General features: G+C 53.9%; 2 protein-coding genes and 1 long non-coding RNA gene across 6 annotated transcripts in view; 1 reads left to right on the forward strand and 2 right to left on the reverse strand.

Annotated features, from left to right (window-relative positions):
* Positions 1-5,009: 5,009 nt before the first annotated feature.
* LOC124477942 (transcription factor HIVEP3) overlaps positions 5,010-27,688 on the forward strand; it is a 54,394-nt gene continuing 31,715 nt past the window's right edge. The window contains exons 1-3 of one of the 3 annotated variants that reach the window (XM_047036029.1): positions 5,010-5,326; positions 18,403-18,460; positions 18,736-18,914. The gene's annotated coding sequence lies outside the window, so the exon portion shown is untranslated. The remainder of the gene's footprint in view (positions 5,327-18,402; positions 18,461-18,735; positions 18,915-27,688) is intronic. The other 2 variants (XM_047036036.1, XM_047036022.1) reach the window with 2 other exon arrangements.
* On the reverse strand, positions 5,335-9,874 carry LOC124475507 (pre-mRNA 3'-end-processing factor FIP1-like; the record flags this gene model as incomplete). Its single annotated transcript, XM_047032181.1, has 4 exons — positions 5,335-6,367; positions 8,817-8,854; positions 9,013-9,204; positions 9,592-9,874. Coding segments are annotated over 4 exons (582 nt in total), but the record flags the coding sequence as incomplete, so codon positions are not given.
* On the reverse strand, positions 18,911-20,217 carry LOC124477965. 2 transcript variants are annotated; one of them, XR_006957194.1, is made up of 3 exons: positions 19,827-20,217; positions 19,601-19,638; positions 18,911-19,512 (listed from the first exon to the last, which is right to left on the reverse strand). It is a non-coding gene; the product is annotated as an uncharacterized LOC124477965 (long non-coding RNA). The 2 variants fall into 2 exon arrangements; XR_006957195.1 differs by having other exon boundaries at positions 18,911-19,487; positions 19,601-19,688.

A 27,688-nucleotide genomic window follows, 5' to 3' on the forward strand; every position in this document is an offset into this window, starting at 1 on the left:
TGCCCCCAGCAGAGGCTTCTGTTCTGGGCTGGTCTGTCACAGGGACTGGGTGATCCCTCTGGATGACTTACTACCTTCTCACCTCGCTGGCAGACGGGGCCTGTTGAATTTGGCCGCTCGGAGTTGGCACAGTCTGGCACAGTCTGGACACCCTGAGTCCTGTCACACTTTCTCCCCCCCCCTCATCCCGTCACCCCCCCCCCACCACCACCACCATCTCCCTGCCTGTCTCCACCTCACCCACCCCCTCCAACCTCCCTCCCCCACCTTCCTGCCTGTGGCTCAGCTTCTCTCCCCCCCCCCCCCCCCCCCCCCCCCCCACACCCAGACACAGAGACAGCTAAACAGCCCATATCACAAAGTTGTCACAGAACCATGGCAGCATGCGGAGCAGTGCCATGCTGGGAGGGGGTGGGGGGGGTCGGGGGGGGGGGGGGGGGGAGTGGGGTGCAGGGTTACTGGTGTGAGGGGTGCATGCGAGCATGTTTGTCTGCTTGGGGATGAACTCAGGGCCTGCGTGTGAAGCTGGTGGCCCAGCGTGACCAGCAGAGTGGAAGTCCTGTCTTGTCTCTCACAGGAAGTGCACACCGGGGTGACAGTCAGCCGTGCTTGGTGGGTCAGCTGGACAGGGGGTCTGTCAGGTCTTATATCATCACACACACACACACACATGCGCTCAAAGACACACATGCGCTCACAGACACACTTAACACGCACACTCACGCACGCGCACGCACCACCCCCCAAACGCGCACACTTCCAGGTAGCGAAACGTCTACTGGCCCTGTCGCGACACACTTTCCACATTACCGCCTTGCCCTCTGCAGTACGCAGAGCAGGCCGATGTGAGCGACACATAAAGATCCTCTCGTCCAGACCTTATAACCCACTCCTCTTCACGAACCCCGTGGTTTTCCACTCCTAGTTGCCTCAGTTGAATGTTACAGCAGCTTTCTCTCTCTGGCTCCCTCTCAACACCTGGTCCCAACAGAGAACTCAGCTCATCGGCCTGTAGAAAGACCCAAAACACACCTGGAAGCCGTCATAGCACACAGCAACACGTCCAGTGTCTTCCACGGCTGCAGCACCTCGGACAGACACGCGTCCACAGGACTGACGGGGCCAGAGTGAGGGGGGGGGGGGGGCGAGCAAGCGTCCTGGAGAAGCTGCAGGTTCACACGGGATGCCTTCTCCTCCCCAGGGCACCTGCTCTATCAAACAAGCGATTCAACAAGCTGCCAGCCGTCTCACCTTCATTGCCTCGGTTGATAATGGGTGTCATTTGTCGTTGAAATGAGAGTTGGGGTGTTATAATGTGTTGGTAATTGAACCGTCGGGTGAAACAGCCGTGTTCAGCCAACCGGCACGGATGTTAATTACATGCTGTTAATTACAAAGTCCACAATGGCTGCTGGGCACATTTGTCCCCTGGACAGCACCACTTCTGTTTCACCAGCGTTGCTCCCTACAGGGTTTCCAGAACTTCCCTCCATCCTTTCATCCCTCGCACTGACCCTGAAACGCATACTGCACACGTTGGTGCACCACCAGAAAGACAAAGTGGGTTGAAGCTGTCGATCTCATGAGAGGACTCCTCCAAACTGCCTCTAAGCTGAACGGCGCACAGCACAGCCAAGAGACTCATCCTCGCTCCTTCTGGATGGATTCAAACAAGAGCGATGCGAGCGGGACACTCAACTGACCACCAGCACTGATTACGACAATGACTGGAAATGCCCGTCGAAGGTATAATCGCATTTTAAGTGTGTGATCCAGGCACAGTGAATTATGCTGTGCATGCTTGAAAGCTAATTGTGTCTGGACCCTGCTGGGATGAGTGCACTGGACACATTTACCAAACATGAAATCCAGGATGAAGACCCCATAGGGCCTGGGATAGGAGCGGCCTGATGATTGGTGGTTGGGGGTCTAGCACCTTCTCCAGAGGTGATTCCCCCCCATAGCCAAACGTAACGACTTTGCGATTGGTCTGTGCGTGGCTCTTCAAGTCATGTTCCCGTGTCTGCGTCCTCTACACTCTCACGGTCTGCCTCCTCAGAGAGAGAGAGGGAGGGAGGGATGGGAAAAGGGAGGGAGAGAGGGAGCGATTAAGAGATAGAGGGGGAAAAAGAGGGACAGAGAGAGGGGGGGAAATGGAAAAATCGAAACCCCAATGCAGGAAAAGACGGACGGTAAACGTGAGAAAGAGACGGCGAGAGATAGAGAGAGCGGAGGGGGGGGGGGGGGTGAGCGCTGGCTGCAGCAGTGCGGTGCAGTCCCTCTCCCTGGCAAGGAGACTGGCAGGCCGCGAGAGCGGCCCCGCGCGCATTCTCCCCCCCCCCCCGCTCCAAGAGAGCGGCTAATGCAGTTATATAACGAGGCAGCGCAGCCGACGTCTGCTCTGAGACGAGTGCCAGGTTGCTGTGGTTACGTAAGGCAGCCAGAGCCGGACGGAAGAAACACGGCCAACTCACAGCACTCTGTGTCCCCCCCCCCGTTCCACCAGACCTGTCTGTCACCCTGTCTCGCGCTGCTCCCCTCTCTCTTCCTGGGCCTCCCTCCCTCCCTCTCTTCCTGGTCTCCCTCCCTCTCTTCCTGGTCTCTCTCCCTCTCTTCCTGGTCTCCCTCCCTCTCTTCCTGGTCTCCCTCCCTCTCTTTCTTACCTGCGCATGTCTCTCCTGCTCGGCTGATGTGCTGCTGGCCTGAACTCCACTCTGAGGACACTGAACATGCTCGGTGCAGATACACTGACCCTTCTCAGCGAGACAATCCTTTTTGCGTTGTACAATGTTGTATAGAAAATATAAATATAATTTTAACAATAATGGGCGTACTGTATATATACAGTATGTGTGACATCAACAAAAATTGCAGATAGAAAATAGAGCAGAAAATCTGGAGGAACAGTATACCATTTAAGATTCCTGAATAACTTGAATTATTCCCTCCCTTCATCTAATTGCCCGGAAATAAACATGTTACATGTTGTGTTATGTGTGTTACATATTACATGTGCTGACTGGCCAGGTTGTTTGTTGTTTCTGTGCGTGTGTGTGCATGGGTTGCGTGTCATAAATCAACACCTGAATTCTCTGATGCTCATTGACCTTTAGAGCACCACTGGGTCTTGGTCAGTGAGGTGGTGTTCCTCCACGTGTCACCTCCAGAACCACCATAACCTCTTGACCCACCATGTCCCCGTCACCTCTAGACCCACCATGTCCCCGTCACCTCCAGACCCACCATGTCCCCGTCACCTCCAGACCCACCATGTCCCCGTCACCTCCAGACCCACCATGTCCCCGTCACCTCCAGACCCACCATGACTGTCACCTCCAGACCCACCATGTCCCCGTCACCTCCAGACCCACCATGTCCCCATCACCTCCAGACCCACCATGTCCCAGTCACCTCCAGACCCACCATGTCCCCGTCACCTCCAGACCCACCATGTCCCCGTCACCTCCAGACCCACCATGACTGTCACCTCCAGACCCACCATGTCCCCGTCACCTCCAGACCCACCATGTCCCCGTCACCTCCAGACCCACCATGACTGTCACCTCCAGACCCACCATGTCCCCGTCACCTCCAGACCCACCATGTCCCCATCACCTCCAGACCCACCATGTCCCAGTCACCTCCAGACCCACCATGTCCCCGTCACCTCCAGACCCACCATGTCCCCGTCACCTCCAGACCCACCATGACTGTCACCTCCAGACCCACCATGTCCCCGTCACCTCCAGACCCACCATGTCCCCGTCACCTCCAGACCCACCATGTCCCAGTCACCTCCAGACCCACCATGACTGTCACCTCCAGACCCACCATGACTGTCACCTCCAGACCCACCATGTCCCCGTCACCTCCAGACCCACCATGACTGTCACCTCCAGACCCACCATGACTGTCACCTCCAGACCCACCATGTCCCCGTCACCTCCAGACCCACCATGACTGTCACCTCCAGACCCACCATGTCCCCCAGACAGGCTCACACCTCCCAGGCAGGTGAGCTGTGCAGACGAGTGGGACTTTCAGCAGGAAACGTTTGTTCTCATAAATTTGAAAGTACATTTGCATATGCAGCACACACACAAACACACATGTGCTCTCGCACACACACAGGAACACACACACAACAGTTCCAGTTCATCATTTACATTGTTGCCAGGGTAACTGTGTATCTTCTTATCTCTAGGTCAGACAGGCTGTTGAAGTGCAAATTGCTGTTTGGGTGTGCGCACACACACACACACACACACAGAGAACCAACAGAAAACCTATGCTGCATGCACAAACACAAACAGATATGCAAACGGAATGAACCTAAAATACACTGACACACTCACACTTCCTGTCTCTGTCTCTCTCTATGTCTCTCTCTATGTCTCTCTCTCAACTCCTCGTGTGTGTTCTACCTATGCTGGACTGACCCCCAGTCTGGGATATTGATCTGAGGCCAGAGCCCCTGGTTGACCCCTGCCACAGTCCCTCTGTGGGTTATGCAATGTGCTAGCTTGACTGCTGGGTTAATTGACTTGAACTGGCCAGCAGAGCCAGACGTTGAGTCAGCTGCTGCTGGTTGCTGTCTTCCTCCCAGGTACAGTCACTGTGACTGAGGATCAGTACCTCTGGCTGGACAGCTGGGACAGTATTTGATGAAGTCCTAGACTGGATTGTGTGTGTATCCTAAGTCGAGAGCTTCTTATATCTCAAAGTTGCCTTTCCTGTGGTATCCCTACGCACTCTTGCCATAAACTGACTATTATGTCGGCAAAAGAGTTCTGTCTATAAAGGTGTTTCAGCAACCGTTACATGTCTTTAAAAAAAAACTAGAATTGGTTCGTGTTTAAAATCATGATTACAGAACGTTGCACTTTTAACAGTCGTCACGTCACCTGATTGCGGCCATAATAAATTAGAAGGAGGGGACTGATCAGGAACTAGTCTTTTTTTTTTACCAATCATTTTTTCCTTTCGCGCGCACAACCTCATTAATATTAATGTAAAATATTAATAATCCACAGAGAGACGGGAAGGGGGCGGGGTCCTCAGTACGTCTCGTGCGGGTTGGTGCGGTGGCCAGGAGTCCTTGCGAAGAGCGAGATGGTGTTTTTGTTGTGCTGATCAGCTGAAAGTGGCGTTTGTAGTCCCCCTGTTTGTCAACGCAGAGGGGGAGATGTAGCTAACCTTTTCAGTTTGGTTTCAAGGAGCACTCGCGCCAGCTCTGCTCTACACTCTGCGAAACATTCCAGGAAATGCGGTCTTCTGGCCCGTTCGCTTGAGGATAAATGGCTGCAACACGCACAGAATAGAAACCGTAAGTACTATTTTACTCTGACAGTAAAGTTATATAGCCTACGTATAAGTGTACTGTATTGCATATGTTCCTATATGGAATTCAGTTTTGTAATAATGTTGCCGAGTCCAACTGTGAGACTATACCGCCCTGTTGAAGATGACTTCAAACCAATGTGAACTTGAGGACGTCTGGTCTGAATATAAGTAGCCTATACTGTGTACATTTTAACTGTTGCCACGACAGATATGCGCAGTCAAGCATTTAACACTTGTGCCACCTGAAAGCAGATTATGTCACTCTGTTATTTTGTCAGAGACATGGATTCATTTGGTTTGTTATATTACAGTTTTGGGCAAATTCACGAGATTATTTACTCGCGATTGCAGTGTGTTGTTGGTACTAGGAGTTCTCAGAACAGTCGATTCTTCGATCGTGCAGCAACCTAATTCTACATAGTGGGACTGAACTAAAACCTAGAGCGCACATACCTTCAGAAATCCTGGCCAGCGTTCACCAAACATTCTTTTTTTCCCGTCGTTCAACGGACAACATGTTCACCATCTGATTATCACCTCGTAGCCTTCTCGGCTTTCAATCGAACGGAAAATCATCACGTTGGCTATTTAAGCATCGACACTTGTCTCAATAGGACAGATGATGTATGACGACTGACGATTTCACAGAAAATGACATCATACTTTTTAAGCGACCTTTCATTTAGTTTTGGTTTAGCAATCCGGGCATCTGTTTATGCACGCAGCTATGCTCACGTTGTTGCGCATCAACACATCTCCGAGTTATAAAGCAGTCTCTCTCTTTTAAACTGTCTATGGAAGATAAGATATCCGCCGGACGTTTTAATGCTCTTAGATATGCGGTGGCCGGTGGGCTTAGGAATGATCTGTTTGTTTGGTAAGAGACCGCTGCCTTATTGCGCGCGGCAGTCGCGGACAGACACAGATGTTGAGGCGTGCAAGGACAAAGAAATAACTACTGTTCAGTCTCTTTCTCTCTCTCTCTCTCTCTCTCTCTCTCTCTCTCTCTCTCTCTCTCTCTCTCTCTCTCTCTCTCTCGCCCTCTCCTTCTCTCTCCTTCTTCTCATCTTTCTTGAACATACATAAAAGGTGATGACCTGACTTGACCTGGCTTGCCTTCTATCCTCATCAGCAACCATGCAGGCATGAAATATCAAAAAACCTGCATGTGTGAATATTCTGGTTGTGATGTCACTGAAGTCCTCCTTCTCCCCCTGATCAAAGTTGTTCCTTCACTGGTCATAGTGACAAAGTGGAGGGAGGGAAACCCTCTGTGAAAAGGTCAAAGGGCATCAGAGAACACACGGCATCAGTCTGACGGTGCGCAGAGCTGCGCAGAGGGTTGTCAGTTTTCACCGATGAAACCTTGTGAATCCCCCTACCAAGGAACCGAGGTCTCGTCAACTCTGCCGCCTTGAGTCAACACTGCAGCACGGTAAAAAAGGATGAACGCAGCTTCCTCTGCACTTCAACAGTGTTATTGTACACTCCAGTGGTCCAGTCCAGTCCAGCATGGTCCAGCAGGGCTGGAGTCCAGTGTGCAGGCCAGTGCAGCCCACTGCTGCACAGCCCGGTACTAAGACTCCTTTGGAGAGCTGTCTGAGGAGAGAGGCCAATATTCAATTATTTCTTATCGAATCAGCACAAAGTGATGGCCTCAGAGCCGGGTGTTCCAGTGGGGCTCAGCGGGGGCTGGGGGGGGGGGGGGGGGGGGGGTCGGAGGGGGGGGGCTGGAGTGGGGGACCACTTGTGGTGCAGGCTGAGGACAGTGGTGGAGAGGATCTGGCCAGCTCCACGGCAGGGACGTCAGGATGGGTCCAATTCCCCGTAAATCACTTTGCTCGTCGGGGAACGAGCCTTGGAGCGCTCCCTGCCCTGCAGCACGGCTGCAGAGTCCACTACTGTCCGTGGGGTGAGTTTAGGTTTGCTGTTTACCGTAGTGACTTGGCAGGGACGCTGAGGGAATACTGGCTCGTTAAGCATCATGACTTTGGTATAAAACTCAAACTCGTGTGTTATTATTTTTAGAGCCTGTCATTACAGTGGCCGGTTTCATCGTTGGGGATGGAATTCCAGATCCTGTGAGGCTGGTTGTTGAGTGGCCTTTGGTGCGCTGTAATGAAGACAATTCCCCTGCAACCTGTGAGCCCAGGTCAAATTCATGTGGTGCCTGCACTGACACAAGCCTCTGGAGAGGAGGTCACTGAGTTGACCATGTCAGTTAATACGGTTCACGCAGGTTCAGGTTGTGGTATACTTTACAGTAATACTGTGGGTGTGTGTGTGTGTGAGAGTGTGTGAGTGTGTGTGTGTGTGTTTGTGTCTCCTGCGGATCCTGCCTGCTTGGCTCACACAGCCCTCCAGATGGGAGCGGCCAATTTCCTGCCAATTAATGCAGAGCCTCACACACACACACACACACACACACTCACACACCTTGTATACCACCGCCAACCGCCCACCCTCCCTTCCATCTCTAAAACACTGCCGTAGCCCAGCGGGTGGCTGCATACTGATTTGAACGTCTGAAAGGTGTGCAGACTCCAAGATGGCCGCCAAAGCCTGCTCTGCCATCCTGACCTGCAGCGTCCGGCCATGTCCAGCAGCGCCCCGAGAGGCTAATGACTGCCCTTCTTGAATTCACAATAAGGAAAAGTATCGGCGCATCAAAGTCTTTGCATTTCAATGACTCACTGGACGTATGGTACCAGTGAGGGGCTGGTGCAGGACTTCAAGCTCAGATGACTCAGTCAGGGTTGAGGAGGAGAGAGATGGCTGGCTGATTTACACACCTAATTGTGTGCTGTGCATGTAGGGCCCGCCGTGCGTGTGTGCGCGCGTGCGTGTGTGTCTGTGTGCGCGAGTGTGTCAATAGCTTTTGTAGTTGGCATTGTAGTTGTCAATTGTCCTGCCAGTGCTTGCTTTCCCCTGCCAGTGGTCATTGACACACACACACTCTGTCTCTCTCTCTCACACACACACACACACACACACACATACTCTCTCTGTCTCTCTCTCTCACACACACACACACACACACACACACACACATACACATACTCTCTCTGTCTCTCTCTCACACACACACACACACACTCTGTCTCTCTCTCTCTCACACACACACACTCTGTCTCTCTGTCTCTCTCTCTCTCTCTCTCACACACACACACTCTGTCTCTCTGTCTCTCTCTCTCTCTCACACACACACACTCTGTCTCTCTGTCTCTCTCTCTCTCTCACACACACACACTCTGTCTCTCTGTCTCTCTCTCTCTCTCTCTCACACACACACACTCTGTCTCTCTGTCTCTCTCTCTCTCTCACACACACTCTGTCTCTCTGTCTCTCTCTCTCTCTCACACACACTCTGTCTCTCTCTCTCACACACACACACTCTGTCTCTCTGTCTCTCTCTCAGGCTGTGTGTTTCTCGTGGCTAGTCCCGGGGACAGAAGTAAACAGGCGGACCCAACCTTTTCATGTCCCTGCCGCTGGTCATTAATCCTGTTCTCTGAAACAACAGGGAATAATAGAGACACTGTAACCCTTAGAGAGCGGGAAAAGGGCGAGAGAGTCAGGAACAAGGCCCACACACACACACACACACACACACACACACACATAGACACACACACACACACATAAACACATGGTCGCTTGACCCCTGACCTGCAGAGTACCACTCTGGAACTTTCCCCTCTGGTCCCAGCAGGCCCAGGCCCAGGCCAGTGTGTTGGCTACTCCTGTAGAGGTGGACGGGATGATACGGCACCTTATTAGCACACGTCGCTGTGTGTACGCCTGTGGTTGACTGGTGTTTGATGTTGGTTTTGTGGTTGTGGATGTCTGTTGGTCGACTGCCTGCACGGTACACAACAAACGTACGCCTCACGAGGAATTTCCGAAAGGACAAACTAATATCAACAGTATCTCTGTCTGGCGTTTCCTTATCATCCCGGATGGATGTGCGTTCGCCAGCCCTGCTCGGTGCCAGCTGTGGTTATGTAATACACCCTCTCACAGGGCAGCACGAGCAGACAGGCAAGGCTGGCGTAACTCCAGCGCTGGCCCCACCTCTGGTTAATGATTACTGTGTTGTTCGGAGCGCTCTCTCCGCCAGCCTGCAGCAGCGAACAGGGTTCCCCTCGGGCCTATTCTGTTACGGCAGGAGTGTTGCGTTCAGACGGCTGTCCAGCTGGAGGAGCCCGTCATCCTGGTCCCAGCCAGGGAGGGACGGGAGTCAGGGGAGTGTCGACTGAGGGCCACCGTGGGGTTTCCTGATGTGTTGGGCAGGGGGTAGGACTAGGGCTGAATCTAGTACTGGGACTAAAGCTAGGGCTGGGACTGGAACTAAGGCTGGGGCTGGGGCTGAGGCTAGTGCTGGGGCTAGGGCGGAGGCTGGGGCTAGGGCTGGGGGTGAGAGTATGGCTCTGATTAGATTTAGGGTGAGGGCTGGGGCTGAACAAGGGCTGGGGCTGAGAATGATGGACAGTATGTGTACAAGTTGTTCAGTTGCTCTCCAGGGGGGTGTTCAGGGTCCTGGTGGTCAGGGTTGGGCAGGTGGAGGCCAGGGGTCAGGGGTGTTCAGGGTCCTGGTGGTCAGGGTTGGGCAGGTGGAGGCCAGGGGTCAGGGGTGTTCAGGGTCCTGGTGGTCAGGGTTGGGCAGGTGGAGGCCAGGGGTCAGGGGTGTTCAGGGTCCTGGTGGTCAGGGTTGGGCAGGTGGAGGCCAGGGGTCAGGGGTGTTCAGGGTCCTGGTGGTCAGGGTTGGGCAGGTGGAGGCCAGGGGTCAGGGGTGTTCAGGGTCCTGGTGGTCAGGGTTGGGCAGGTGGAGGCCAGGGGTCAGGGGTGTTCAGGGTCCTGGTGGTCAGGGTTGGGCAGGTGGAGGCCAGGGGTCAGGGGTGTTCAGGGTCCTGGTGGTCAGGCAGACTGGTGGAGGTGAGGTCAGGGAGATGAGTAGGTTGGGTGAGAGGATGGTATCCCTCAAAGCATCAAGATGGCAGCACTTTGTCTTGTTTTCATGAATGGCCTTATATGTAGTTGCAGGCTTAGCCTTCTAATCCTAGCACTGTCTGGATCAGTCCTCACTTTGTGTGTGTGTTTGTGTGTGTGTGGCGTTGTGTTAATCCTAGTCTATAAATATGTATTTAGCTAGGGAGCTTTCCTTTTGCCTTGAGAGATCCGAACGCAGATGCATGGCTTGCATACTTATTGATCGATGTTGCAAGCAAGGTATAGCATTACACTGCTAGAGCTCTCTCTCTCTCACACACACACTGAACACACACAGAACAAACACAACACACAGACACACAAGCAGAACACACACAACACATAGACACACACGCAAACACACACACAAACAGACACACCCAACATCCAGCCCCCACTTACACCAGCACATAACCAACAGTCAACACACACACACACACAAACACGCACACTCAAAGATTAAAGGCGGGATTTGACTGGTCTCATGCCTACCACACCCCTCTCCGTGCGGTGTGTGTTAAAGGTTTTGTCATGTTTCGATAACCTCCCTGTTGCGTCGCTGTTGCAACTTGCCGTACTGGGTTGTTCATCCTTGTGTGTATCGTTTCCCTCCCAGACATTCCTCAGTGGTAAGGTAGTGTGCTCTGCCCAGTGTGTACGGTAGTGTGCTCTGCCCAGTGTGTACGGTAGTGTGCTCTGCCCAGTGTGTAAGGTAGGGTGCTCTGCCCCGTGTGTACGGTAGTGTGCTCTGCCCAGTGTGTACGGTAGGGTGCTCTGCCCAGTGTGTACGGTAGTGTGCTCTGCCCCGTGTGTAAGGTAGTGTGCTCTGCCCCGTGTGTAAGGTAGTGTGCTCTGCCCCGTGTGTACGGTAGTGTGCTCTGCCCAGTGTGTACGGTAGGGTGCTCTGCCCCGTGTGTACGGTAGTGTGCTCTGCCCCGTGTGTAAGGTAGTGTGCTCTGCCCAGTGTGTACGGTAGGGTGCTCTGCCCAGTGTGTACGGTAGGGTGCTCTGCCCCGTGTGTACGGTAGGGTGCTCTGCCCCGTGTGTAAGGTAGTGTGCTCTGCCCCGTGTGTAAGGTAGTGTGCTCTGCCCCGTGTGTACGGTAGTGTGCTCTGCCCAGTGTGTACGGTAGGGTGCTCTGCCCCGTGTGTACGGTAGTGTGCTCTGCCCCGTGTGTAAGGTAGTGTGCTCTGCCCCGTGTGTAAGGTAGTGTGCTCTGCCCCGTGTGTAAGGTAGTGTGCTCTGCCCCGTGTGTAAGGTAGGGTGCTCTGCCCAGTGTGTAAGGTAGGGTGCTCTGCCCAGTGTGTAAGGTAGGGTGCTCTGCCCAGTGTGTAAGGTAGTGTGCTCTGCCCAGTGTGTAAGGTAGTGTGCTCTGCCCCGTGTATAAGGGTAGTGTGCTCTGCCCCGTGTGTAAGGTAGTGTGCTCTGCCCCGTGTGTAAGGTAGTGTGCTCTGCCCCGTGTGTAAGGTAGTGTGCTCTGCCCCGTGTGTACGGTAGTGTGCTCTGCCCCGTGTGTACGGTAGTGTGCTCTGCCCCGCGTGTAAGGAAGTGTGCTCTGCCCCGTGTGTAAGGAAGTGTGCTCTGCCCCGTGTGTAAGGTAGTGTACTCTGCCCCGTGTGTAAGGTAGTGTGCTCTGCCCAGTGTGTAAGGAAGTGTGCTCTGCCCCGCGTGTAAGGTAGTGTGCTCTGCCCAGTGTGTAAGGTAGTGTGCTCTGCCCAGTGTGTAAGGTAGTGTGCTCTGCCCAGTGTGTAAGGTAGTGTGCTCTGCCCAGTGTGTAAGGTAGTGTGCTCTGCCCCGTGTGTAAGGTAGTGTGCTCTGCCCCGTGTGTAAGGTAGTGTGCTCTGCCCCGTGTGTAAGGTAGTGTGCTCTGCCCCGCGTGTAAGGTAGTGTGCTCTGCCCAGTGTGTAAGGTAGTGTGCTCTGCCCCGTGTGTAAGGTAGTGTGCTCTGCCCCGTGTGTAAGGTAGTGTGCTCTGCCCCGTGTGTAAGGTAGTGTGCTCTGCCCCGTGTGTTGGGACCGTCTCGCTGTCGACCACCTGATGTATTCCTTCTCAACCGGATACTTTCACTTTCTGCTCCCTTTCATTGTCTGTGATACATTCTGGGAATCACTGCTTGTTTATCTCTCACTCTCTTACTCTCTGCCTCCATCTCTCTGTCTGTCTGTCTGTCTGTCTGTCTGTCTGTCTGTCTGTCTGTCTCTCTCTCTCTCTCTCTCTCTCTCTCTCTCTCTCTCTCTCTCTCTCTCACACACACACCTAACACACATCAAACACACACCTAACAGACACCAAACGCACACCTAACACACACCTAACAGATACCAAACACACACCTAACAGACACCAAGTACACACCAAACACACACCAAACACACACCTAACACACACCTATCGGCTCCTCTTCTCCTCCTTTCCTCTCCTCATCTCCTTCTCTTCTCCTCTCGTCTCCTCTCCTTCTCTTCGTCTCCTCTTCTCTTCCTCTTTCCAGTTCTCCTGTCATCCTTTCATGGTCACCTCCTCTCCTCCTCTTAGCACACGTCCTTGTGATGGCACTCATTTCATTCCTTAGTAACACTTGGGGTTTGAAAACTCCCCTATAGAGGATATAGGTGAGCTGTGCCCTTACAGCTAGCGAGGCAGGGTCCAGACTTTCCCACTGCACCACCAGGTAAGGTCACCGAAAGAACATGCTATTTAAAATGCTTTTAATTATGCTCGAGTGTAGCGTGACCTGCTATTACTGAGAAGGCTATTCCCTCGACACCCCTTTCAGAAGCGAGCAGAAATAGTTCCTTGTGTGTGTGTGTGTGCGTGTGTGTGTGTGTGTGCGTGTGTTTCTTCGTGGGGATTTCCAGTATATTCGGAGGGTTGTTTATAGACAGCCGCGTCATGAAGGCTCAGCCTAAGTGATTGTGTTGGGGTGCGGTATATTTTCACAGCGCCTGTGTGTGTGTGTGTGTTTATACTCGGCCTCCAGGTATGTGTGTGTGTGTTCCCTGGCTGTTAATGTGTGCCTCCGGTCCTCTTTCTGCAGACCCATGGGGGGAGGGGGTGGGGGGGGTGAGAAGAGCTGGTTTGGGTGAAGAGGAACCTGGCTGTGGGGAAGACTTGGTTGTGGGTCTGTCAGAGCCCAGTTGTACGCATTCTCTGCCTTATCATGAAATTCACTGGACACCCACACACATTCACACACACATTCACACACACACACACACATTCACACACACACATTCACACGTTGCAGTTCCCAGAGCCCCAGTCCAACAAACACACACTCTGAGGCTGGCGCGCACACGTACATGCCTGGGCTAATCTCTTAACACACTGTCACTGTGTCACCGTGTGATGCTGCGGGGAACCTCCGTCTGCAAGGCTGCTGACCCTCAGGGGAGTCCCCCCTCTTCCCCTCCTCCCCCCCTCTACCCCTCCTCCCCCCCTCTACCCCTCCTCCCTCTCCCCCCCCCCCCCCTCCCCTCCCCCCCCCCCCTCTTCCCCTACTACCCCCCCCCCTCACCCCCCCGTGCCTAACCTCAGAGCTGCTGACGAGGGGTAAGCAGCCGTAATTGAGAAAATAAACAGCAGAGACCAAAAATAATGGTTGCCTCTCTGCAAGGAGCATGTTTGCCCAGCGCTCATGGATATTAGAGCCCTCTCAAACACACACTCTCTCTCTCTCTCAAACACATACACACTCTCTCTCTCTCTCTTCTCTCAGAAATACACACACTCTCTTATATACCCATACTCTCTCAAACACACACACATACACTCATGCACTCTCTTTCAGACACACACGCACACACACTCTCACATACACACTTTCTCTCTCTCTCTCTCTCTCTCTCTCTCTCTCTCTCTCTCTCTCTCTCTCTCTCTCTCTCTCTCTCTCTCTCTCACTCTCTCTCTCTCTCTCTCTCTCTCTCTCTCTCTCTCTCTCTCTCTCTCTCTCTCTCTCTCTCTCTCTCTCTCTCTCTCTCACTCTCGGGGGGTTACAGGGGGAGGGGGGGTCAGGGGAGGAGGGGGGGTCAGGGGAGGGGGGGGGGTTGTGTGGACGGAGGTGTTTGGCCTCAACCTGGTGGAAGTTTCCAGGTTCCCGGGGTTCTCACACTGTGGACTCTGACTGGGCATATAGCCAATCATATATTGGGGTGGCCAATCAGATTTCAGGGGTGGCCCGTGCCACCCTAGGCCACTCCCTGGACACGCCCCTGCTCTGAGGGTCCATGAACCACACCATGAACCACGCCATGAACCACGCCATGAACCACGCCATGAACCACGCCATGAACCACGCCATGAACCACGCCATGAACCACGCCATGAACCACGCCATGAACCACGCCATGAACCACGCCATGAACCACGCCATGAACCACACCATGAACCACACCCCGACAGGACTCTAATAAGATGATCAGCTGCACTCTCATACTGTGAAAGAGAGGAATGATGGAGAGGCATGAGAGAAAGGGAGTGTGTGTCTGTGTGTGAGTGAGAGAGTGTGTGTGTGAGTGAGAGAGGGTGTGTGTGTGAGTGAGAGTGTGTGTGAGCGAGAGAGTGTGTGTGTGTGCTTGCAAGACGCGCTGCTGTAGAAAAGGCTGTGTTTGCCTGCAGTGTGTGAGGAGTCCAACAGTCTCCCTTCATCATAGAGGCTGCTCCCTAGGGGGTTTCTGCCATTACGCAATACCACTGTCCGTCCCCCCCCCCCCCCCCTGTCCCCCCAGCATACTGAGGTAGTCAGCAGAGTTTGGGCTCAGGTAGTCTACCCCCTTCTCCCATCCTCATTTCTCCTCTCTTGTCCTGTCCTGTCCTCTGCCCATCTCTCCTCCTTACCTCTCCTTCTCTCCATCCTGTCCTCTCTCCTCTCTCTCCTCTCCTTCCCTCCATCCTGTCCTCTCTCTCCTCTCCTTCCCTCCATCTTGTCCTCTATCCTCTCTCTCCTCTCCTCTCCTTCCCTCCGTCCTGTCCTCTCTCTCCTCTCCTCTCCTTCCCTCTGTCCTCCCTCAGGGCTCAGCTGAATCAGCTCTCTCCACCAGAGTCTGAGAAGGTCGGGGCAGAGGCTTAGTCACTGCAGGGCTTGATTTTCTCATCCCGCCCTGTGCCACTTTAATATCCTTAATGCCCCCCCCCCCCCAAACACACACACCTTCCCTCTCTGGGCTGCTCCCGCCCCCTCCCTGATGACTGACAGGGCGGGCGGCCAATGGGGAGGAGGTGCGTGAGAGAGCGAGTGGGGCAGCGCGCCAGGGAGCGGAGTCGGGCACACTGTGTTCCTGGTGGGGCTCTGGGTCGGGGTGGGACGGTGTATTTCACTCTGACACCCGCGCCTTCGGGGAGGCTGGGAGGGGTGAGGGGTCCTCCCTCTTCCCTTCACTTCCACATTCTATCCTTTATCTCTCCTCGCCCCCCCCCCCCCTCTCTCTCTCTCTCTCTCTCTCTCTCTCTCTCTCTCTGACTCTCTCTCTCCCCCTCTTTCTCCCCTTCTCTCTCCCCCCCTCTCTCTCTCCCCTCTCCCCCTCCCTCCCCCTCACTCTCTCTCTTCCCTCTCTCTTTTTTTTTTAAAATGAGCGATATCCACCGTGATACTCTGTCCTGTCCTCTGACACCCCCCCCCCCCCAAACCCCACCCTACCACCTTAACTAACCAACCTTCTGCGGGAAACCCTGCTTTCCCATCACTCTCTGTCTCCATCTACACCTGTTTTCCTCCGTACGTTTGATCCTGCCTCTGCTGTCACACACATCTCCAGGACCACAGTCCTTCCTAGCCTGAGTGTGTGTGTATGTGAGAGTGTGTGTGTGTGTGACAGTGTGACAGTGTGTGTGTGACAGTGTTCGTGTGCGTGACAGTGTGCGTGCGTGCTGTCACTCTCAGTTGTGTACACGGTGAAGGTAAAGGCAGCTCTGTGTCTCCATGTATGGCTCATCTGCTGGAAGAGGATCTGGAGGATGTTTACAACGTCCCAGTCAGCAACATATCACGACCGTCACCAAGATCTCTCTCTCTCTAAAACACACACTCATTGAGATGGGTGAGAGCATAATAGCAGGGCCCACATCCCTCTCCCTGGGCCCGTATGGAGGGATCCATTACAGAGACCCATCGAGGGAGGTAGGGAGGGAGGGAGGGAGGTAGGGACGGAGGGAGGGAGGGAGGGAGGGAGAAATGGGCTTGCCTTAGGTGGGAAGGATGGAGAGGGAGAGAGATGGATGGAGGGAGGTTTGTGTGGGGTTGGGGGGGGGGTAGTGGGTAGGAGGGGAGTTCCCATGGGACACTCTGGTCCAGACATGCTGTCACACACGAACACACACTCACACACACACACACACACACACACACACGCCCCCTAATAGCAGTACTGGGTGTGAGAGGATCAGTCCTTCATGCCCTCCCTCGTTTCTGCACACCCAGCCACTCTCTCACACACACACACACACACACACACACACACACACACACACACACACACACACACACACACACACACACACAGGTTGTCTTGCTATCCTAGTGAGGACTGGCTATTCACTCCCATTCAAAATCGTTTTTAAATGACATTCAAGCATACTCTTATTCTGCTCGGGGTACTAGAGGTATGTAAGATACATTCTGTCTTTTTGTTCCCAGTGTTACACCTCTGGACCGAAATCCCTCGGATCTTAAAGCATTCAAACGTTTGTTTAGATGGGTAGCAAGATGTGTGTGTCTAACTCTCATGTGTGTGTCTGTGTGTGTCTGTGCATCTTTGAACAAACGCGTCTGCCAACGTGTGTCTTTCCGCCTGGTTGTCTTGCTGTGTGTGTGTGTGTGTGTGTGTGTGTGTGTGTGTGTGTGTGTGGGTGTGTGTGTGTGTGTGTGTAGAGAGAGAGGAGGGTCTGCAGGAGCTGTGGGGCTCTCCAATTCATGATGTCGTATTTACGGAAAACTGGACTCATTTAGCGGACGCATTTATCCAAAGCGACATACAGGGGGGAATTTGAACCCGCAAACTCTTGATTTTCCTTCAAGTGCTCCACCACTGAGTTAAACCTATTGCCGCTTGAAACACAAAAAGTTCTGTATGATCAGCTCTCATGCAGATGTGGCCCAATTGAGGTTACTGTTGGAGTGCTGGATTCTTACATTTACATTTGTTCATTTAGCAGACGCTTTTATCCAAAGCGACTTCCAAGATAGAGCTTTACAAAAGTGCATAGGTCAAGGATCATAAACAACGAGATAAAGCCAAAAACATTGTGTGTAGCCAAAACATGAAGCATACATTGTGAAAGGCAAATAAGTGCTAATGGGAAGAAACATAAGAGCATGTAGTTAAATGAGTTACAGTTAAACAACATGAACCTCAAAAGTGCAAGAGTGTACCTGTAGGACAGCAAGCAACAATAATATAATTCAAAGCGAGTACAAGAAGTTAAATCAGTTACAACTAGCCAAGAAGAGCAACAAGTCCCTCAATAAGAGTCAATGGTTTCCTGGAGGAAACTAACATCAGGTCCAGCAAATCATTCTAAGTACTGTTGTACTCCCGGAACAAGTGCGTCTGGAGCCTTTTCTTGAAGGTGGGGAGACAGTCAGTGTCTATGATGGAGGTGGGGAGTTGATTCCACCATTGGGGGGCAGACAGGATAAGAGCTTGGGTTGGGAGCGGGCGCTCTTGAGAGGTAGGCCACCAGACGGTAGTCAGAAGAAGACCGTAGGTGGCGGGTGGGGGTGTAAGGCTGGAGGAGAGACTTGATGTAGTCGGGTGCAGTCCCGTTCACCGCTCAGAAGGTCAGTACCAGGGTCTTGAATCTGATGCGGGCCGTGATGGGAAGCCAATGGAGGGAGACTCCGCTACTTCGAACAGTGGAACTTTTCATATTTGCTCTTGGGGTCAGATGGCTGAGTAGTTAAGGAATCAGGCTATTAATCAGAAGGTGGCCAGTTCGATTCCCGGCCGTGCCAAATGACGTTGTGTCCTTGGGCAAGACAGTTAACCCTACTTGCCTCGGGGGGAATGTCCCTGTACTTACTGTAAGTCGATCTGGATAAGAGCGTCTACTAAATGACAAAATGTAAATACTCTCTAGGTCAGATGTCCTTCCTGTAGTCACGGACGTAAACCGGATCCTTCCCCGCCATCTTCAGGTAAAACGTAGACCTTTTCCAGAAGGCAGTCTACAGAGAAGCATTTATTGATGCAGCCTATTTGAAAAGTTCTGGAAAAGTATACAGAACAAGCATACACAACAGTAAAAATAAATATATATATATAAGTACCGTTGTGTGGCCTACTGGCCTGCCATTCAAATCCTGTGTTTACATATTGCAGCTACTCTGCACGGTATCCGACAAAGTACGCCCCGAGGACAGAGTGTCAACAGTAGTCGAATAGCTGAATGTCACTTTGCATCTCTCCGCAGGTTTCCCCCAACACCGGGCCTCTGAAAGACAACTAACATGTCAGTATCGATCACGGCTCTCTGAGCCGTACATGCTTGTAAACACGCAACAGAGACCCAGGCTCTTCTAGCTGTGTGCAGCCAGGCATGAGTGTGAGTCGATGCCGGGTCAGGACACCTTCCCCTGCTGGAGTTACCTGGTGAGGCCCCTGGTGGAGTTACCTGGTGGAGATACTTAGTGAGGCCCCTGGTGGAGATACTTAGTGAGGCCCCTGGTGAGGCCCCTGGTGGAGTTACCTGGTGGAGATACTTAGTGAGGCCCCTGGTGGAGATACTTAGTGAGGCCCCTGGTGGAGTTACCTGGTGAGGCCCCTGGTGGAGTTACCTGGTGGAGATACTTAGTGAGGCCCCTGGTGAGGCCCCTGGTGGAGTTACCTGGTGGAGATACTTAGTGAGGCCCCTGGTGGAGATACTTAGTGAGGCCCCTGGTGGAGATACTTAGTGAGGCCCCTGGTGAGGCCCCTGGTGGAGTTACCTGGTGGAGATACTTAGTGAGGCCCCTGGTGGAGATACTTAGTGAGGCCCCTGGTGGAGTTACCTGGTGAGGCCCCTGGTGGAGTTACCTGGTGGAGATACTTAGTGAGGCCCCTGGTGAGGCCCCTGGTGAGGCCCCTGGTGGAGTTACCTGGTGGAGATACTTAGTGAGGCCCCTGGTGGAGATACTTAGTGAGGCCCCTGGTGGAGTTACCTGGTGAGGCCCCTGGTGGAGTTACCTGGTGGAGATACTTAGTGAGGCCCCTGGTGAGGCCCCTGGTGGAGTTACCTGGTGGAGATACTTAGTGAGGCCCCTGGTGGAGATACTTAGTGAGACCCCTGGTGGAGTTACCTGGTGGAGATACTTAGTGAGGCCCCTGGTGGAGTTACCTGGTGGAGATACTTAGTGAGACCCCTGGTGGAGATACTTAGTGAGGCCCCTGGTGAGGCCCGTGGTGGAGTTACCTGGTGGAGATACTTAGTGTGGCCCCTGGTGGAGATACTTAGTGTGGTCCCTGGTGGAGATACCTGGTGAGGCCCCTGGTGGAGTTACCTGGTGAGGCCCCTGGTGGAGTTACCTGGTGAGGCCCCTGGTGGAGTTACCTGGTGGAGATACTTAGTGAGGCCCCTGGGAGGGATACTTAGCGATGGGTGGGGGATGGAGGGATGGAGACCAGGGGTTTTGAGGGCAGTGGTTCCTCCCAGGCAGACTCTTTGCAGTATTAGGTGACAGCTGCTCTGTGGGTAACCAGGTAAGAGCAAACACAAAATCTATTGCATGCGACCACATATTCAACATTGATACTCTCCACCTCGCTCTGTCTCTTTTCTTTCTCTTTCCCCTCCCTCGGCTTGTGGTCATGTCCTGGCTCTGGTGTTTCCTGTTGTTCTCTCTCTACCCTTCCGTCTGGCTATAGAGATGCACCTGAGCGTTCAGTTAGTGGGATAAAGAGGTGGAGGGATGGAGGGATGGAGGGGTGGAGGGGTGAAGGGGTGGAGGGACGGAGGGGTGGAGGGGTGAAGGGGTGGAGGGGTGGAGGGATGGAGGGGTGGAGGGACGGAGGGATGGAGGGGTGGAGGGATGGAGGGGTGGAGGGATGGAGGGGTGGAGGGGTGGAGGGACGGAGGGATGAAGGGGTGGAGGGATGGAGGGGTGAAGGGATGGAGGGATGGGGGTGGAGGGGTGGAGGGATGGAGGGGTGGAGGGGTGGAGAGCCAGGGAGCTGGAGGGATGGAGGTGGAGGGTTGGAGGGGTGGAGAGCCAGGGGGTGGAGACCCAGGGAGGTGGAGACCCAGGGAGGTGGAGTCAGGTTTCCCCCCCAGCAGATCTTTATGAGGTGACGACAGAGGGAGGAAGGCAGTGTTGAGGCCCCTGACAGAGACGTATGACCTCAGCACTTTAACAGAGCACTTCTGGAAGGTCCATGTGATCTTAAGGGAAGTGTGTGTGTGTATTTGTGGATTATTTCTGGTCCAGACAAACCGTGTGTGTGCCTGTGTGTGTACCTTTTGCGTGCGTGTATTTGTGTGTTGTTTTTGGGGCCAAAAAAACTGTGTGTGTGCCTTTGTATGTGTGTGCTTGTGTGTGTATATTGTTTCTGGGCCAGGCAAACTGTTTGTGTGTGTTGTTTCTGGGACGGTGTGTGTGTGTACCGTGTAGTTGTGTGTAGTTGTGCCAGGCCAACCAGACTAGGCCAAACCAGCAGTCCAGAGTGTGAGACTGGTTGCTGACACACTTCTAACAGATTGGCCACACTGCAGTAATTAGGCCAAGCAGTGTGCAGCAGAGCACATGGAGTCAGTCACATGATGCCAGTCACATGATCGCCCCCCCCTGCATCTGAGGAGACCATTACAACTACCATTGATTATCTGCCCCAACCTCAGGATGCATGTAAATCAGTGGCAAGAGCATTTGACTGCAAAATCAAGAGATTGCAAGTTAAAATCCCCCCTGTACGTCGCTTCTAATAAAAAAAGTATTCTAAATGAGTAGGTTGTTCTTATTCTTAGGACCTTATTCGTTTACTTCAAACTGCCAGGTATGAGCACCACTCTGTTCAAACAGTGTCTAGTGTCGTAGATAAGGTGCTGGGATGGAGGTGAGACTCCCGTGTGCTTGCTTGGGCTTGGCAGGTGGTTGCTAGGCAGCGCAAGGTCGGGAAATGCCCCCAGCCCTGACCCCTCGGGCCCTGTGGACCAGGAGGGTCTGAGAGACAGCCCTGACCCCTCGGGCCCTGTGGACCAGGAGGGTCTGAGAGACAGCCCTGACCCCTCCAGGCCCTGTGGACCAGGAGGGTCTGAGAGACAGCCCTGACCCCTCGAGTCCCTGTGGACCAGGAGGGTCTGAGAGACAGCCCTGACCCCTCCAGGCCCTGTGGACCAGGAGGGTCTGAGAGACAGCCCTGACCCCTCGAGTCCCTGTGGACCAAGAGGGTCTGAGAGACAGCCCTGACCCCTCGAGTCCCTGTGGACCAGGAGGGTCTGAGAGACAGCCCTGTGGACCAGGAGGGTCTGAGAGACAGCCCTGACCCCTCGAGGCCCGGTGGACCAGGAGGGTCTGAGAGACAGCCCTGTGGACCAGGAGGGTCTGAGAGACAGCCCTGACCCCTCGAGGCCCGGTGGACCAGGAGGGTCTGAGAGACAGCCCTGTGGACCAGGAGGGTCTGAGAGACAGCCCTGACCCCTCGAGTCCCTGTGGACCAGGAGGGTCTGAGAGACAGCCCTGTGGACCAGGAGGGTCTGAGAGACAGCCCTGACCCCTCGAGGCCCGGTGGACCAGGAGGGTCTGAGAGACAGCCCTGTGGACCAGGAGGGTCTGAGAGACAGCCCTGACCCCTCGAGGCCCGGTGGACCAGGAGGGTCTGAGAGACAGCCCTGTGGACCAGGAGGGTCTGAGAGACAGCCCTGACCCCTCGAGTCCCTGTGGACCAGGAGGGTCTGAGAGACAGCCCTGTGGACCAGGAGGGTCTGAGAGACAGCCCTGACCCCTCGAGTCCCTGTGGACCAGGAGGGTCTGAGAGACAGCCCTGACCCCTCGAGGCCCGGTGGACCAGGAGGGTCTGAGAGACAACCCTGTGGACCAGAAGGGTCTGAGAGATGCTGTGCTGCGACGGTCCTGCTGTCGTAGACTGTTACGGACCTTCTCTAGGGGGGGAAGACCGTAACACTACCCAATGAGCCTACACACACACACAAGGACCGAGGACACACTGGGATGCAAGTAAACAAGGGTTTAATCGTAACACAAAAAAAACACAAAAAGGGAAAACACAGCCGACAGGGTACAGTGGAACTACGAGCGGTGCCAAAGGAAAGTAATCAACAAAAGAGTCCTATTCTACCTAACAAAAGACATCCCTATGCTAACAAAGCAGACATGGGTGGCACCCGCTCCTTACCTAAGGTGTTTAACAAGGGTTAGCTACGTGATGGGATGTATGCCCATGGGCAGCTTACCTGTTCCAAAGCCCCTGTACGACTGAACTAATAATAAAACAACGAAAAGCACGATACAGAGTACCGCCGATAACTTGGCAAATAAATAGGTATGAAAACAACGGATAACACTGACCGCGAGCAAAATGCACAAACACATACAAATGCCGACAGGAAGAACACACAGGGCTAGAGGCTGCTGAACATTACACAGAACCGGGTTTAAATGTGGACGGACAGACAGGTGATTGGTGGAGTGTAGTGCGTTGGCGTTGGGGGAGTGGTGACGGCAGCCAATCTTGGACGGAGATGGATGGCCGGAGGTGCACTGGTGACGGAGAGACGGGGCGGCAGCCAATCACAGACGGGCAACGAAAACGAGGGGGAAACTGAAGGGAAAAACAAGCACACAATACAGAGCACACATACCAGTAGGGCGAGGGACGTAACACTGTCAGGGTGAGAGGGGCGTCCAAGCTCTGTCTCCTTACAGGTAGATTAAGGTGTGGTTGTGTGTTACAGGTAGATTAAGGTTTGGTTGTGTGTTACAGGTAGATTAAGATGTTGTTGTGTGGTACAGGTAGATTAATATGTTGTTTTGTGGGACAGGTAGACTATAGTATGGGACTAGGGAGACAGGTGGCTGAGTGGTTAGGGAATCGGGCTAGTAATCAGAAGGTTGCCGGTTCGATTCTGGCCCTGCGTAATTATGTTGTGTCCTTGGGCAAGGCACTTCACCCTACTTGCCCTGTCCCTGTACTTACTGTAAGTCACTCTGGATAAAAGCGTCTACTAAATGACTAAAATGTAAATGACTAGGTTGTTGTGGGTTAAAGCTAGACTTCAATGTTGTGTGCGAGAGTTAGACTATGAGATTGTGTCATAGGTAGACTGTGATGGTGTGTATTATGGCAAGACTGATGCGTTGCTGTAATGGGATTGCAGCAGGGTTCTGGAAGAGACAGGATATATTCTACGCTGTTATGGATGGATGCCGCATAATCGGATGGTGCTGTACGGAAATCCACAGATACGCACACACACACACACACACACGCAAAGGCACCCAAACACAAACGCTGCCAGATGCGCTTACACCGACACTCATGCGTACACACACGCCCAAACACACACTCACACACATATTTCGTGGTTGACTCCAGAGGCACTTGATTGCCATGTGTGATGGATGACATGCCTGACTCAGAGCCTGACTCAGGCCCAGAGCTGCAGTCAGGAGACAGGGAGGGGAGGGCACTCAGGGGGTAGCCTCCCTGCCACCAGGTTCACTGCCTGCACACACACACACACACAGACATGAACATGTGTATTTACGCTCATACACACTGCTCTTTCCCAGGTGAAGACAGTCTAGATGGGGTGTTGACATCGGGTGTCTTCAGACAGTCGGGGCCTTGGCATGGCAGGGGGCACGGCTGGGCAGAGATGGGTGGAGGTGGGGGAGGTGGTGGAGGAGAAGCAGGAGGGGGAGGTGGGGGAGGTGGTGGAGGAGAAGCAGGAGGACGAGGAGGGGGAGGTGGTGGAGGAGGGGGAGGTGGTGGAGGAGAAGCAGGAGGACGAGGAGGGAGAGGTGGTGGAGGAGAAGCAGGAGGACAAGGAGGGGGAGGTGGTGGAGGAGGGGGAGGTGGTGGAGGAGAAGCAGGAGGACAAGGAGGGGGAGGTGGTGGAGGAGGGGGAGGTGGTGGAGGAGAAGCAGGAGGACAAGGAGGGGGAGGTGGTGGAGGAGGGGGAGGTGGTGGAGGAGAAGCAGGAGGACGAGGAGGGGGAAGTGGTGGAGGAGGGGGAGGTGTTGGAGGAGAAGCAGGAGGACGAGGAGGGGGAGGTGGTGGAGGAGGGGGAGGTGGTGGAGGAGAAGCAGGAGGGGGAGGTGGGGGAGGTGGTGGAGGAGGGGGAGGTGGTGGAGGAGAAGCAGGAGGACGAAGAGAGGGAGGTGGTGGAGGAGGGGGAGGTGGTGGAGGAGAAGCAGGAGGACGAGGAGGGGGAGGTGGTGGAGGAGGGGGAGGTGGTGGAGGAGAAGCAGGAGGACGAGGAGGGGGAGGTGGTGGAGGAGGGGGAGGTAGTGGAGGAGAAGCAGGAGGGGGAGGTGGGGGAGGTGGTGGAGGAGGGGGAGGTGGTGGAGGAGAAGCAGGAGGACGAGGAGGGGGAGGTGGTGGAGGAGGGGGAGGTGGTGGAGGAGAAGCAGGAGGACGAGGAGGGGGAGGTGGTGGAGGAGGGGGAGGTGGTGGAGGAGAAGCAGGAGGACGAGGAGGGGGAGGTGGTGGAGGAGAAGCAGGAGGACAAGAAGGAGGCTGAGGAGGAGGGATGGAGAGAGCTCTGAGAAGCAGGAGGACGAGGAGGAGGCTGAGGAGGAGGGATGGAGAGAGCTCCGAGAAGCAGCTCTAGTGTGACCGGAGGAGTGTGTCTCTGCAAGCGGAGATCAGTTTGATTGGTCGGGGCCTTGCGCAAACTCCCTCCTCAGCGGGGTGCCTGCTCTTACAGTCTGAGGAGAAGATGGGGGAGGGGGGGGGGGTAGTGTTTACCAGCGCCCCCCTTTCCTCCCACCACCACCAGCCCCCCACCCCCACATCCTCCAGCTTGGTGTTTGAACACTCTCAGAACGCAGCTCCCACCTGGGCCGGTGTTTGGACAAGCTGGGCACAAAGCTCCGGAAGCTCAAACCTGATTAGAGCGCTAACCGGTTCACCAGATCAGATGGTTGGGCGTGGTGGCCCGTCCCTCGGTCTCAGCCAATGGCACTGCAAATTGGACATAGAGAGAGAAAGAGACATAGAGAGAGAGAGGTGGAGGAAGAGAGAGGGAGAGGAGGAAGAGACAAAGGAGGGAGAGAGATGGGGGACAGTATAGCTCAGTGGTTAGAGTATTTGACATCAAAAAGAGGTTGCAGGTTCAAATACCCCTCATCTGTTGCTTTGCAGAAAAGCATCTGATAAATGAACACATTACGTCAAGGACAGCAGGAGAGAAGCACACATCAGATTGGAACTCTAACGCCCTATCAGGTGGCAGGTGTTTGTCGTCACGGTGATGAGATGCTCTCCAGGTAGTGTTTATGGTCTGCAGGTGTGTGTTCACCTGGTCATGTGGCCACCTGCCTGGGATGACCTCAGTGAGAGTTCATGTCCTGTCTGTGGGGTGTGCTGAGTCACGCCCCAGGGAGGGTGTGTGTGTGAAAGACACACAGAGTAGCGTGGGAGAACTGGCCGAGGAGAGCACAGTGGAGTCTCAATGCCCACGCATAGCGAGTGAAACCGTTGGGTGAAGGAGGTGTGTGTGTGTGGGGGGGGGAATGTCACTTTGCTATTTTGGTCCTCTCTCTCTTTCTTCTCTTACTTATTTATTCCGTCTGTCTCTCTCTCCCTCCCGCCCTCTCTTCCCCTCTCTCGCCCTCCCACTCTCTCTCTCTTTTGTGCCTTGTCACTCTGTCTTGCCTCTCTTTGTTTACCTGCTACTATCTGGAAAATGCAGATCTTCAGGGCTGGATGGAGCAACAGACAGACAGACAGGGAAAAACAGACAGGGACAGACAGGGACAGACAGGGACAGACAGGGACAGACATAAACAGACATACACAGACAGACAGACAGGGACAGACAGGGACAGACAGACAGGGGCCGACAGGGACAGACAGGCAGACGGACGGACGGACAGACAGACAAAGATACAGGGACAGACAGACAGGTACAGACAGGAACAGACAGGGACCGACAGGGACAGACAGACAGACATGGACAGACATGGACAGACAGGGACAGACAGGGACAGATAGACAGATGGACAGACAGACAGGGACAGTCAGTGACCGACAGGGATAGATAGACAGATGGACAGACAGACAGGGACAGACTGGGACAGTCAGGGACAGACAGGGACAGACAGACAGGGACAGACAGACGGACAGACAGACATAAACAGACAGTCAGGGACAGACAGGGACAGACACACAGGGACAGACAGACGGACAGACAGACAGACATAAACAGACAGTCAGGGACAGACAGGGACAGACAGACAGGGCTGCTTGTCGTGGGTTTGTGTCATCTGCTCATTCTCTGGTGCTGTTTCTACGGATACCATTGTTGGGTCTTTCACCAGAGGCAGCTTCACTCTGATGTTTAAATTCACCTACTACAGCTGCTGTAATCCTTCATTTTGTCGACTGGAGGAGAGTTGAGGGGGGAAATGAACAATCTGTGCCTGGTTACAGTACGCTGTGTGTGAGAGTGGAGAGTGAGTTCCATGATAGCCCAAATCTGATGTTTATTCCTGAAAGAGAGAGGGGTGAGTCAGAGGAGTCCGGATGACGCCAACCGGAGAGGCAGAGATGGAAGGAGAGAGGAAGATGGGGAAGAGATGGGGAAGAGGTGGGGGGGTGGGGTAGAGAGGGAGGAAGGGAGGGAGCAAGCGAGCAGAGTGAGAAGGGCGGGTAGAGAGAGGAAGGGAGAGAGGAGAGAGGGTGGTCAGTCTGTCAGTGTTTCACAGGATCAGATTTCTGATGGAGTGAGGATCAGTATTGATCTGCATTAACAAAGGACTCATGCTCGACTCCATTACCTGGCTGGCTGGTTTACTGTCTGTCTGACCGACTGACTGGCCAGCTGGTTCACTGGCTGGCTGATTTACCGACTGACTGGGAGGATGGATGGATGGATGGATACATGTATTATTTGCTGTCTACTCTTTCCATCTCCTTTCCATGCTGCTGTGTGGCTGGTTTGGTAGATCTACAGTATGTTTATAGATCTAGGAATTCACCCTGTTGAGTTTGTTCTACCCTTCTTGCCTTCCTACTGTAATAAAGTGCAGTATTAAGAGAGTCCGGTGTGTGTGACGTGTATACAGAATGTGTGACGTGTGTGTATGTGTGGTGTGTATGTGTGTAGATGTGTGGTGTGATATGGTATGTGTGATGTGTGACGTGTGTGTATGTGTGGTGTGTAGATGTGTGGTGTGATATGGTATGTGTGATGTGTGACGTGTGTG

This window comes from Hypomesus transpacificus, chromosome 2, assembly GCF_021917145.1.
Source record: "Hypomesus transpacificus isolate Combined female chromosome 2, fHypTra1, whole genome shotgun sequence".
Taxonomy (NCBI): Eukaryota; Metazoa; Chordata; class Actinopteri; order Osmeriformes; family Osmeridae; genus Hypomesus; species Hypomesus transpacificus.